The sequence below is a fragment of the Neolamprologus multifasciatus genome, chromosome 9 (assembly GCF_963576455.1).
Source record: "Neolamprologus multifasciatus chromosome 9, fNeoMul1.2, whole genome shotgun sequence".
Lineage (NCBI taxonomy): Eukaryota > Metazoa > Chordata > Actinopteri > Cichliformes > Cichlidae > Neolamprologus > Neolamprologus multifasciatus.
The window spans coordinates 175001-188863 of record NC_140447.1 but is presented as its reverse complement, the minus strand read 5'-3'; the positions used below and the strand labels follow the sequence as shown (position 1 = coordinate 188863).

Sequence of the window (13863 nt, the reverse complement as noted above, 5' to 3'; positions counted from 1 at the left end):
ACCTCCCAAGATTCCAGACCTCTATATTTTTGAAGCAGTGTAGGATTGTCTTGACAGAGAATGTAACAAAATACAACAAACATCAAAGCAAGAGCTTTGGAATGTTCTTCAAGAAGCCTGGAGATTTCTATTCCTGAAGACTGCTTTAAGAGAATACAGGTAATCTATGTTGAAGAATAAAGGTGATTTCATGGCTTTAAGAGGCAAAGTTACCAAGTGGATATCAAGCAGAACCCAGGAGACAGCATCTGGTCATTCATAGACTTTATTAGCACAGCAGAGCGTTCTATTTGGAAATTATTCAACAGATAGGGCTGAACTGGAACAGACAGGCAGCTTAGGGTCCACAATCCTACAGAATAGTCCTTAAGAGCAGAAGGGACTGAGGCAGAGTTGCAGCACAATAAAATCTCTGATATGTTTGAAGGTTCAAAGAGCTGCCTTACTTGACAGGAGTTAGGCCGGGAGGTAGTCGCTAGCATGGTTCCAGGGAGAACTCTAAACCAAAAAGGGGGTTATCAGGCAGGTGAGTATGAGAGGTGAGTGTCCAGCCAAGTGCCTCCTTGAGGAGTGAATGAGTCCAGATTAACAGAAATCCAAGGTTAACAACTATCCAGCAAAAGCTGGGTGCTAGAACTGGTCCTAAAGTACTGCAGTTTTTGAGGCTATTGAGTACCAGGTGTCTGGTTCTTGCTGGAGATGCTTGTCTTTCTCTTTCTTTTTCTTGTTTTCTTTTTCCTGCTCAAGTCACCGGTGATGGGTCATCTATGTGATATGCGGGGACGTATGAGTGTGTGCTCCAAACGGTTATTGGTACACACAAAGCAGGAAGAGGAAGGTCAGGGGTTACAGACTCAGCACACACACATGCACACAGTGAAGCAGGAAGGAGGGAGACAAGTAAGAGAGGGAGAGTGAAAAAGAGACAGAGAACAGCTGTTACAAAGACAAGTTAGGAAGGTGAGAAAATAGGTGACAGCATGAAACACAGTAAAATTTCCATTCCCTCAAAGAGAGTCTTCTCCAAAAAAGGCCAAATAAAAAGAAATAGAAGAAACAGGATCATCCCCTAAGAGCTAAGCCACTTGTTTATTTTTTTATGCCAATCTTCAGTAAAGACAAGCAAAAGCTGTTACCTTTATGCTGCTTTAAAATAATTTAAATATCAACATATATTTGGAGATTGGATCTTTTTGTCAAATTGAGATGGTTAGTAGTTTTTGTATTTCATTATTAAAAATAATTTTATAACATTTATTTCATGTTGAGTAAAATAAGCCATATAAATAATAAACATTTTATATAATATATGTTGTACACATTAGTCATTTATTTTATAGATAATTCTACTTTACTTTTGGTAATAAATTCACTTCTCGGGGTCAAAAGAGCCAGCTCTTTTTAGTGAGCTGACCCATCAGATCTGCTTCTCTTAAAAGAGCTGGATTTCCAGTCACTACCAGATGTATAGGCTGAGGAGTGGGAACCAGAAACTCAGCCCTGTATCTTAACTGCATTTAATTCTGAGTTATTACTAATATCTGGCTCTCTTCCATAGCATGTCTTTTGTTTTGTCTCCCTCCTCTCATCTGCAAGTGGTCATGGCCACCCCTCCCCGAGCCTGGTTCTGCTGGAGGTTTCTTCTTCTTAAAAGGGTATTTTTTATCCCACTGTCGCTATACAGTGTTGGGGAGTAACGGAATACATGTACCGCCGTTGACCCAGACAACAAAGTAAAGCTAGTTTTCAGCTACGAGCCGACACAGAACCCACCGTATTAGCCAGAGGTCCCTTTACTACGGTTCGGAGCCGCGGACCTTCAGTAACAGTAATAAATCACAGCAATAGTACATTCTTGTAGTTGTAAACAGCATGATAATATATTAAGTAATCCAAAGTATTCAGAATACATTACTCTCATTGAGTAACGTAACGGAATACGTTACAGAATACATTTTGGGGCATGTATTCTGTAATCTGTAATGGAATACATTTTAAAAGTAACCTTCCCAACACTGTCGCTATAGTACTTGCTTTGATTGTTTGGGTTTCTCTGTGTTACTATAGGATTTAGAACTTAAAATATAAAGCGCCTTGAGGTGACTGTTAATGTGATTTGGTACTATATAAATAAGATTTAATTATATTAAGTATTATAAAGTTACGTGTTATTAAAAACAACATTTTAATAAATATTTTAAAGGGTAGAGGTCGTAGTCATTTGCTTAATATCAAAATTTATTGAAAATTTATTTAAATAGAAATAAATAGAGATTTAAGTCTCCATTTAATTCTGAAGGGCTTGTTTTTTCATCAGGTTTTTAATTTTGAATGAGTGTCCATTAGATTATTTTTTTTATTCATAAAATAATTATTCGTTTATATATTCATTACAGCGTAATTATACAAGATTCTTTGTATGTGGTTAAGACAAATTAAGCAATAAGATAAGTTCTGCACATATTCCAGTCAGTGGTGTTGGGAAAAAATGTTTATGCTTTATTGGTGTTATTTTTCTCTTCTGCTTTTATGCCCTACCAAACGCCTTAGCGCTTCCTTATTGGCCCATATTGCAGAGTTTGAACTTTTCCAGTTTAATGCAGGCCTGATGTTCTCTTCAAACTGAATTACAGCCAGGTCCTCGCACTCACAATAACATATAATCTCATTTGGGAGGCCTATGTCATTCAGGAGCCTCTTAAACTGTTTTCTCCTGGACACTCTCTCAAACACACACACACTGTTCCACTCTGTCCGCCACTGGCAGGTCACAGAGGCTGTCAAATTTGTCTTTGCTACAACACACAAGCACATCAGGAATGTGCAAGTCTGTAGTATTGTCTGTAGCTCAAGGGGCAACTGTAGATCCAAACCCAGTCTTTTACCTTGGAAATAGAAACCTCACAATTTTGTGTGTAAAATTTAACCAAATAAGCTTTTAGCAAAACTAAATAGATATTTTATATGTTGGTCATTTGCATCGTTGTTTTTTTCATTCTTTTTTTCAGACACCATTAGAGGTCTTGTTGAGTCTATACTTCTAAGGTTAAGGCTGTTGGGGATACTAGCCAAATGGGTTTATGATATAGGGCTGTACATTTGTAATCAAGTCAGAGCATTTTAGAGAATTTTAATTCATTTTGATTGGAGCATATCAGCAGCTTTGATATGTTATACTTTGACCATGTAATGGTCAGTTTTGAATTTGGTGATGACTTGTAAGTCGCAGCTGCTCTTTCCATTCATCCTCATTTTTCCCCACAGTCCTCTGACAATAGCGGTATAACCAATATCGTCATTTTGATATCTACGAATCTTTGAAATCAGATGGCTAGAAAGGGGATTTTAAAGGTTGTAGACCTTTAGAGTTGTATGCATTCATGGTGTTAGTATAAAGCTTTCTTTACATTCATCCTTTCTCTTTTTTCTTCTTCAGTAAGCAGCCCTTTCCTGCTCTGCCCCTCTCTCATCACAATGCTATCAGAACTGAGGCCACAGTCAGCATTCAGCTTCCCCTGTGTTCTCATGTCATCCCTTTACAAAGACTCGACAATGGCTATGTGAGCCTAGTCCTATTCCAAGTGGAATTATGTGTGTGTGTGTGTGTGTGGTTGCGTGTTTGTATGTGTGTGTAGCTAGTGGGTGTGTATGGTGCAGAGCAGATCTTCAGTAATCTAAAATATCTTCTGTGATAGCATCTTCAGTCTCTCTTCCCTGCTCAAGCATTGCTTAAGATTAAGATATCTGATAGCATATACATCAGAGAATGCTCTAATGTCCTCTACCCATTTTCTTGCTATTCCGTAAGCAATGAAGAAGTTTTAAAATACTGATTCCATATGGACACAACCATACATGATAGCATGATAGATGATGGAGATGAGGGGGGGGGGGGGGGGGGGGGGTGTCTTTGTGTATTGAGAATAGTAGAAGGCTTTTAAAATAGACAGTTTCTAACTCAAAACATTTCCTGCAGTGAAAGTGAGTGAATATCAGAGAGTCAAAGTTTGTATATAACCATTATCTTTAATATTTTCAAACTTGTTTTCATCTGCATGAAATATCTATCTATCTATCTATCTATCTATCTATCTATCTATCTATCTATCTATCTAGAACAAATACTTAACAAATACTTACATTTTTTTTAAAAAGCCTTGGAGGTTTCAACATTGGACTGAAGTGAGTGTTTGAGGATCATGGAAACAAATATGAGGAAAAAGTCAAGAACAAAAAAATAGTTTATAAGTGCAGATTTTTGTGAATAAAGTCTGTTGTGGGGGTCCACCTGTGTGATGGAGCCTTTCTATGTGGTTTTGTCTTTAGGTACAAAAACATGTATTTTATATTAACTGGTGATTCTTAATTCAATGGATGTGAGATATGCATAGTATAAATTAATGAATAAAAGTATGGGTAAATGCAGAATATAATCTCAAACTTTTGCAATTTTTTTTAATTATAACACACTTTGTACGCAAAGTGTGTACAGTCCAAGTTCAATAGAAACAAAAGTCATAAAGTATTTTCAGCTATCAAGTTTCCATTTAAATCTTGCAGAAATAGAGGGATATAGATTGAAGCCATGCTTTCAAACCCTGCCGTTAAAATGTTGGAGCAGAAATCAAGACTCATCAAACAAACCAAAGGTTTTTAGATCATTCAGTGATGACAAGTCTGTGTAAATGGTACTCATAGTCTCCTGTTCTTAGAACTGTCACCGACTGTAGCCTTCTGCTTCAAGTTGCCACGTGTTATACATGCATAGTGTGCATATCTTGGTTGTAACAAATGGTTATTTGACTTACTGCTGCCTTCTTGCCTTCCTACCCTGAAGCAGTCTGAATATTCTCCTCCGACCACTGGGATCACAAAATTTCTGTTCACTGGATATTTTTTCTCGTTTTCAGATCATTTTGAGTAAAGCCCATAGATGGTTTTGCAGGAATGTGTCACGGCTGAGTAGCCGGTGTGTTGTGGTGTGGACCGAAAAATAGAATGCACAGGAGGTAAAACTGAAGTATAACAAAAACCAAGCCCTTTTTAGGCTGTTAGTGAAAAAACAAAGGCAAATAGAGACAAAGACTAAATGATAACCTAAACTGCGAACAGGTAGAACTAAGAATGAAGCTATGACATGAACCTGAACAGGAACATGCAAAAATCAAGACATGAGGAAACCATAACAAGAGCATGAAAAAACCTGAGACCTGAAGAGACATGAAAATCCATGGAGATGAGATAAACATATGCCCCGACAATGAAGAAAGGGAGACAGAAGACTTAAATACACAGAAGGGTAATGAGGGAAGGGGCAAGGGATAAGCAAAATTAATCACATTCAACATGGAACACTAGACCGTCAAAATAAAACAGGAAACATAATGAGATGTAGACTGTGACAACATAAGCCTGACAACAGAACATGGAACATGCAGACATGAAACAAGTGACAGATTGGGGAGATGAAATGGATTGCAAGAAGAGGAATATGGGAACACATAAGGTGGACGAACAACAGGCAAAACTAAAAGTCATACACAAAGGACAAGACAGACTTACACAGGAAACAGAAAATTACACATAAAAAAGGAAGCATGGATGATAACATTAACTAGACTAAAACCTAACTAAGACATACCAATAATAACACTAGAACTTAACATTTCTCCAATACATCATAAGAAGTCAAAAAATACAAAACAAACTCTCAGACCCAGACCCTGATAGAAAGTCCCAGGGGATCAATAGTTTCTCTATAATTCAGAAGGCTGTCTTCACCATGTTTGTATGGCTTAAATGTAATAGGTTGGTGTGATTGGCTGAATAGACATTTGCATGAAAACAAATTCAATAATTCTTCAAATGTTGGCTGACACTCACTCTTTTTTTTTCTAGCTTTGGCCTTGTCCATGTTTGGCCTTGCACTTGCACTCAGGGTCTGTGACTTGTATCTCCATCTTGCTATAGATGAATGGATAGTCATGTTCTGCTTCTAAAATGCACTGCTCCAACCTCCTTTCTGTGATTAATGGTCACTCTTTTAGTTGACAAATCCCTCCCGAGATTCAGAGAGGGGGAACTGCTAGGGAGACAAATGTTGCTTGACAGTCAATGCCACAAGGTTTTTCTTTCACCTCTTTAAGTCGGTAGTTGTTTCAGTTTAATTCATTTTGATTTCTGTGATTTTTTCACTTGTCACTGAGTAGATTACACCCTATACTAGTGCAAATAGAACAGATTAAAGTTTTACTTTCATTTAACATTAAGGTACTATAAATACAGTACACAGTGTTGGGGAGTAACGGAATACATGTACCGCCGTTACGTATTTAAAATACAAAATATGAGTAACTGTATTCCGTTACAGTTACCGTTTAAAAAGGTGGTATTTAGAATACAGTTACTTTGTTGAAATAAATGGATTACACGGCGGTACTTCCCTGTTTCATATTGTGGCGGGTCAGGACTGTTTGGGTTTTGTTTGACAGCTACGTTCTGTTGTTCCAGGTGGCAGCATTACGGTTGCCATGGTTACAGGGTGACGCTCTCTCTGCGTGTTTCCTGGGTGAGAGAGGCCTTTTTATTGTTGTTGTGCTAAGCTAATAGGCAGAATGCTACAGGTATAGCTCTAAAGAATGTAGCATCATGGGCAGTGTAGTCCGTGCTGCAGGGAGAATGGACTGCCATACACGTTATGTGTCTGTGAGCGAGGGAGGGAGAAAAAGGAAAAGTACGAGTTATCATCGAGCAAAAACGGGAGCTGGAAGCATGTAAATACAATAATAACCACTGCAGCCAAGAAGAGTGCCAGACGAGCCCAGTTGTAAGTAAGCTATTAAGACTCGACTGTACACCGTGTTCGTGTTTTCCTCCAAAAACAATAAGCTCCGTTGGAGCAGCTTTTCAACGCCTCTCTCTGTCTCTCGCAAGCAAAGTTGACCCAGACAACAAAGTAAAGCTAGTTTTCGGCTACGAGCCCGACATGAACCCACCGTATTAGCCAGAGGTCCCTTTACTAGCCGCGGACCTTCAGTAACAGTAATAAATCACAGCAATTGTACATTTATGTAGTTGTAAACAGCATGATAATATATTAAGTAATCCAAAGTATTCAGAATACATTACTGTCATTGAGTAACGTAACGGAATACGTTACAGAATACATTTTGGGGCATGTATTCTGTATTCTGTAATGGAATACATTTTAAAAGTAACCTTCCCAACACTGACAGTACATTACTGCTGTGCTTTTATCTATTTACTTTTACCTTTTGCAAAATCTGAGAATATTTCAGCAATAAGTGATGCACAGCTTCCCATTGTCAACTTACAGCAAGAAAGCTGTTGGTTTGAATCCTCCCTGGGGTGTTCCTGTGTGCAGTTTGGACACTCTCTTTGCTTGTGTGGGTTTCATCTGGGTACTCCGGTTCCTCCCACAGTCCAAATGCATGGGATTTTTGTTGTTGCTTTTTTTTTGCATATTTGTTGCACTTAAATGTTTCAGATAAAGATAATCAGAGTTAAAAGGACCTATTTTGTCCCTTGAACCGAATCGTTGGTAAATCTAGCCCACTTTTCTTTGCAGAATTGCTTTAATTCAGCCACGTTGAAGGGTTTTGAGCATGAATGACTTGTTTAAGAGCATACCAAATAATTTCTGTCCAATTTGGATCCCGATTTTAAACAGGCCACTTGAAAAACTTCTGTGTCAATCAGAGGTGATATTGCTGGTGTTTTTCCAAACATCGTCCTGCTGCTTTTTCGTTTGCGTTTTCGCCAACGGTGTTTGTTTGTTTTTTTTTTACCTTAGAACACCATGGATGCCATTTTTACCCAATCTCTTGTGAGGCCTTCAGTTCTTTAAATATTATTCTGGATTCTGTTATGAACTCCTAGATAAGTCATCAGTGCCCTCCTGGACTGATTTTGGGATATCAGTTGCTTTGAACAGCTGTTTGGCCATCCAAACAGAGAATAGCCAGTTGCGGACAAGGTCATGGTATTGTGTGTGTACTTGATCCACGTGAGCTGGCTGCGCCAGGTGGTGCCTTGCACAGCCACCAGAACAGTTTTTGCAGAAAGGTAATTGTGCATTGGTGGTTCTTTGTGTCCAGGGATGGGCGTCCAGGTACGCACCGGCTCACTCCTGATGGCTGCTTGTCGGGGCCTGGAACCTGGGGCTTGCTCGGGCCCCTTTGGCGGTGGGGTGCCCTCGGCCTCTCGGCCTGGGGGTCGGTCACTCTGGCACAGCTGGCTCCCGGCAGAGCTCACGGGCACGTCACTGCAACCCCCTGGCTTCTGCTCCGCGGCTGCTGAGTGACCCCTCATCTGGGGCTCTCCTCAGCTCTTTCTGGGATAGTGGTGTAACCGGTGTGATTCTGCGTTGTGTCTGATAACAAAGGTAAAAGAAAGAAAGGCCTCAAAGTAAATAATTTGCCCACTCCAGCTCCTCTCCCACAGGGGAATTGTAGAAAAGGGGAGAGGCAAAAGGGGTACACTGTATTTATAGGGTTGCACCAAAGAAGAAGAAGAAAAGAATGAGGAGGGGCTCTAACTGATAATGAACATAACTACAGGCTTGGAGGTCCTAAAAGTCAGGTATAAAAGGAACAGTTTGGGGGTTTAGGACACATTTTGTGTAATTATAACAATGTGACTTATGACCCTGTTACAGTGGCACGGTTGCCCCTCCGTTGGTCTTCCTTGGTCTCTTGTGCTCTGGGGGCCTCTAGATGCCCGGAGCCTAGATCTCCTCCATACCTGCTTCATGCCCTGGAGGACAGGGCTATGGCTCCCCACACTCTCTAGCAGATCATTACATGAAGGAACCTTTTAAATACAAGCGCACTCATGCTCACGGGTGTACACACAGGTGCTCACTCACACAAACTACACCCTTTTTGGCTCCTACCTCAAAGCACACTGTGTGCTGTCGATCTTACGTGCTGCACAGTAATATTCAATATTTAGTATTTACTGTTATAGTACATAGATCATCGTGATGATGTTGTTTATTATATTGCTCTCTTTTTTTGCTTGTTTTCTCTTTTTTCTTTCTCAACAGGTGATCCAGGCGATTGATATATGTATTTTTTGTCTGTTTGTTTTGTTGGTTTCTGTTTTTTGCCCTTTATCACCGTTCCTCTTCCCAGCTATTTGTCTTTCCCTCTTTCTTTCTCCCTTTTCTTTTCCCCAGTCAAGTCTGTCCCGTGTTTAGCAAGTGAAAATAAAATAAAATAAAATAAACAATAAAAACAAAGGTGAATTAAATAGACCAATACGGCAAGGCTGGAATGGTCCATTTCGTAAAGTAAATCCGTTGGACATCTTTCTTTGCCTTTAGACAATAATTCTGATGGCAAAAGAACCAAAAGGGACAGGCAACAAAAAAAGAAAAAAAAGAGAAAAAAAAAGAAAGGTAATTGTGCGATTAACTCCAGGGTGATATGTGAATTTGACCCGGTATGGTCCCATTGAATTACCTGGGAACAGACTGACGTGGGAACATTCCACCAAATGTGGAGTCTATTATCATGGTCCGGTTCTGCCCCCTCAAGCCAATACTTCAATTGGACTAGTTTTACGTCTAAAAATTCATGGTCACCAATATCATAGTTTTTCTCTACAGGGGAGAAATGACGTGAAAAGAAGGCACATGGCTGCAGCTTACCATTTACCTGTTGCTACTGCTCCAAGTCTGGTATCCAAGGCATCCACCGCTTTGATAAACTGGTGGGATGAGTCGACTAGAACAGCATTTTTGGGAGAGGTAAGACTGGTTAGGGTGGAGAGCTATCCTTCTGAACTCTTTAAAGAACAATGGTAGAAGTTTGCAAAAATAAAGCTGTCCAACTGTCACTACTGCCTGAATCTTGGCAGGATCACATTTGAGTTATTTCTTCTCAATTACATAGCGAAATGAGACTATGTCTGTTGTTAAGGGTGTCTCTCACCCTTCATGAACAGTTTGTTTTCCAAGCGATGTTGCTGTCACGATCCTGGGTCTTATGACCCAGTGTTTTGAGTTTTAGTTCTTTTGATGTTTATAGTGTTTGTTTAAGCTTATTAGGTTTCCTGTGTTCCTTTGCTTATTAGCTCCCCCTTGTGTTTTCAACCCCTGTGAAGTCTCCCTTGCCCTTCGTGTGTTTCATGTCTGTGTGTCTTATGTTGTCATGTCTGCCTCTCATGTTTCCTGTTTTATTTTGAAGAGGTCTTGTGTTCCTGTGTTCATCGTGTTTAGTTTTACTCTTCCACTGTGACATCGTTATGTTCATGTGTGTCAGCTGTCCCCCATGTGTTCCCGCTTCTCTCATTAGCCTCCTGTGTGTATTTAGTCTGTGCGTTCTCATTCAGTCTTTGTCGGATCGACTGTGTTGTTCCCATGTCAAGTCCTGCGTTCAGGTTTTCATATATATATATATATATATATATATATATATAGATAGATAGATAGATAGAGATATAGATAGATAGATATATATAGATAGATAGAGATATATATAGATAGATAGAGATATATATAGATATATATATTTATTTATATATATATTTATTTATATATATTTTTATATATATATTTATATATATATATATATATATATATATATTTATTTATATTTATTTATATATATATTTTTATATTTATTTATATATATATTTATTTATTTATATATATATATATATATATTTATATATATATTTATATTTATATATATTTATATATATTTATATATATATATATATATATATTTATTTATATATATATATATATATATATTTATATATATATATATATATATATATATTCAAATCCCAGCGAACATTGTTCAGCAACAACTGGAAGACAGCAGGAGCTTTTGTTAAACCAAAAGGCATAACAAGTTAGTCAAAATGTCTGAGATGTGTATTGAAGGCTGTCTTCCACTCGTCCCCCTCCCATATCCTCACTAGATGGCAAGTACTCTGGAGATCCAGTTTGGCAAAAATGATGGCATCCTGTAACAGCTTGAAAGAAGAGGTAAGTAATGGCAAAATGTATTTGTTTTTAACTGTAATTTTGTTTGATGCACGGTAATCAATGCATGGGAGTAGAGTTTTATCTTTTTTTTCCACAAAGAAAAACCCCTCATCCTCCCCGTAAAGGTAGAGCATGAGGGGCGAATTTTACTGTGGCAAGAGAGTTAGTTATGTACTTCTCCATTGCCTCCCGCTCTGGTTTGGAGAGACTGTAGAGGGGCTGGTAGGCAAAGGGGCCCCAGGAAGGAGATCTATGGCACAATCATAGGGTCTGTGTGGAAGGAGTGAGAGAACTAGGTCCTTTCTACAGACATGGGGTAACAATGGACAGATCTGGTGGTTCAGACAGGGAGGTTGAGAAGCCAGCTTATTGAGCAGGAGAAACAGATTTCAGACATGATAGATGACCCCCTGCAGTTTGCCTATTGGGCAAGCAGGTTGGCTGAGGATGTAGTCAATATGGGACTACACTATATCCTGCATCATCTCAACCAATCAGGGAATACGTCGGGATCCTGTTTGTGGAATTCAACTCGTCTTTCAACACTGTATCCCACATATCCTTTACCGGAAACTCACCCAGCTTACTGTGCTCACCTCCACCTGTCACTAGCTTTGGATCACCAGCTTCCTGACAGACAGGCAGCAGCAGGTAAGTCAGAAGAGCATCACATCTGACACACAGACCATCAGGAATGGCCTCCCCCAGGTGTGGGTTCTCTTTCCACTGTTCTTCTCCCTCTATGTAATTCACTGCACTTCAGGAGAACCATCTGTTATAGAAGTTTGCAGATGACATCACCGTCACTGATCTGACCCAGAATGATGACAAGTCCATGTACAGACAGGAGGTGGACCAGCTGGTTCACTGGTACACTCAAGATTGTTGAAATGACACTAAGCCCTGAATTTGATCTAGTGGAGAGGCAAAGTTCCCCTACTGTTTTTTATAGGACTAGTCATACTCTGCATCAGCCTCTGCATCAAGCTCCCCCCATGTGACCAGTGTGGGGAGTCCATGCAGCACAGTCATGCGAAATTAACATCGGAGGAGTGGCAACAGAGGATTGAGGCCAAACTCTGTATAAACTGGAAACAGTTAGCCACTTCATTGTGTCCTGCCTAATTTGGCCAAAAGACAGCACCTGCCAGTAGGAGAGGAGAGTGTGGAGTGGTTGGGTAACCTTCCCTGAGAAAATGAAAACACCCATGCAACGCCTGGTCACCATTATTTCAATCAATACATATAGCCTTTCTTCTTCTTGTGTTGCTAGAGTCCCGTGCAGAACTGGACAACAGATAACATCGTTTGGATGAGCAGTTAGTGAAACAGCCTAGTATCATTATTCACCTTCTATTCTCGATGGCAGTAATAGCATTAAATGGTCAATCTCTTTCTGCCATAACACATCAGATTGAGCCAGTTCACACTGATAAGCATATCAGGAGAGACTCAGAGTTCAGTATCTCGTCCAAGGATACTTTGGCATGCAGACTCGAATAGCCAGAGATCAAACCTCAGATATTCAAATTAGTAGATCTCCTGCTCTTCCTCCATAGCCATAGGCACCCCAAACTGAGTTAGTTACAAATATTATTAGTTGGATTTTGTATTCCGCGTGTTAGATGTTCATGAGCTATACGTGTTGAGTTTTATTTTGTGTATTGTATTTAGTTTTACTTCTTTCAATTTTAATTACGTTTTTTGTCTTGTCCACCATGATTGGTTTCAGTTGTGTTTGTTTTCCCCACCTTTTTTGTCTTCCCTTGTTTACCTCACTGTATTTAAACCCATAGTTTACCTTAGTTTCACAGAATTTTATTACAGAGAATAAACACTGCACTGCGGCCTAACAAGACAAGCACAGACATGCTGTTATTATCTTGAGCTCCATGAAAGTTCTTGTTCATGTTGCAAGGATGATCATGAGAACTGGGGTGGATCGCCCAAAACTAGATGTGAAGACCTTGTTAATAATATTAAAGTAAGTTCTGGTGAGGGTATGGGTACAACTTTATCTCACTAAGGAGCCAATGGACAGGGATGTGTACCATAAAATCTTCCACAATAACTTCCTTCACTCAGTAAGAAGACTGAAGATGGGCTGAGCATAAGTCTTCCAGCATGACAATGACCTAAAAGATACCACCAAGGCAACAAAACATAGGCTAGACAAGTCCATTAAGATCAAGATGGAGTGTCCTAGTTAGTCTCCAGACCTCAATCCTATAGAAAATGTTGAGAGTTACCAAATGGCAGCTAAGAAACCTAATGGATTTAGAGAAATTCTATAAAAATCGCCCCAGAGAGGTGAGCAAACCTTGTGAATAACTGCAAGAAATGTCTCATGATTGTCCTTGCCGACAAGGGTTTCTTCACCAAGTACTAAATCATGTTTTGCTTGGGCATCAAATACATGCATTTCAATTTATAACTTTTATTTAATGTGTTTTTATGGCTTGTTATTACAATAAATTACCATAAAAATTAAAGATTCTTCATTTCTTTGGAAATAAGCAATATTGGGTTTACACTTCATTAATTTTTGTCTGTTTTGGGGACATTTTTTTTAATTGGGATTTATTTTGTTTTAAAACTTAAAATACAAATATTATTAGTATGTTAATAATTAAGATGGGTGGACATATAGAAAGCTGTAAAGTAAAATTTAAACTCACTTTTCAGGGGCTAGTTGCTCCTGAAAAAAATACATTAAAAAAACATAAGTACTTCCAATAAACTTTTCAGACCACTGACCAGACCTGACCCAACAGTCATTGGTCACTCACAGCTGAGGAATCTTGCTGCATGTCTTTTGCAGCATGTGCTTGTTTTTCACACAT

At 39.1% G+C, this 13863-nt stretch overlaps 1 protein-coding gene across 1 annotated transcript in view; it reads left to right on the top strand.

Annotated features, from left to right (window-relative positions):
• Nucleotides 1–3906: 3906 nt before the first annotated feature.
• Nucleotides 3907–13863, top strand: part of LOC146510719 (uncharacterized) — a 12998-nt gene continuing 3041 nt past the window's right edge. Inside the window, exons 1-2 of the mRNA XM_085173461.1 lie at nt 3907–9772; nt 10954–11020. Of these exons, the coding sequence (XP_085029587.1) occupies nt 9741–9772; nt 10954–11020 (99 nt within the window). The 5' untranslated portion in view covers nt 3907–9740. The remainder of the gene's footprint in view (nt 9773–10953; nt 11021–13863) is intronic.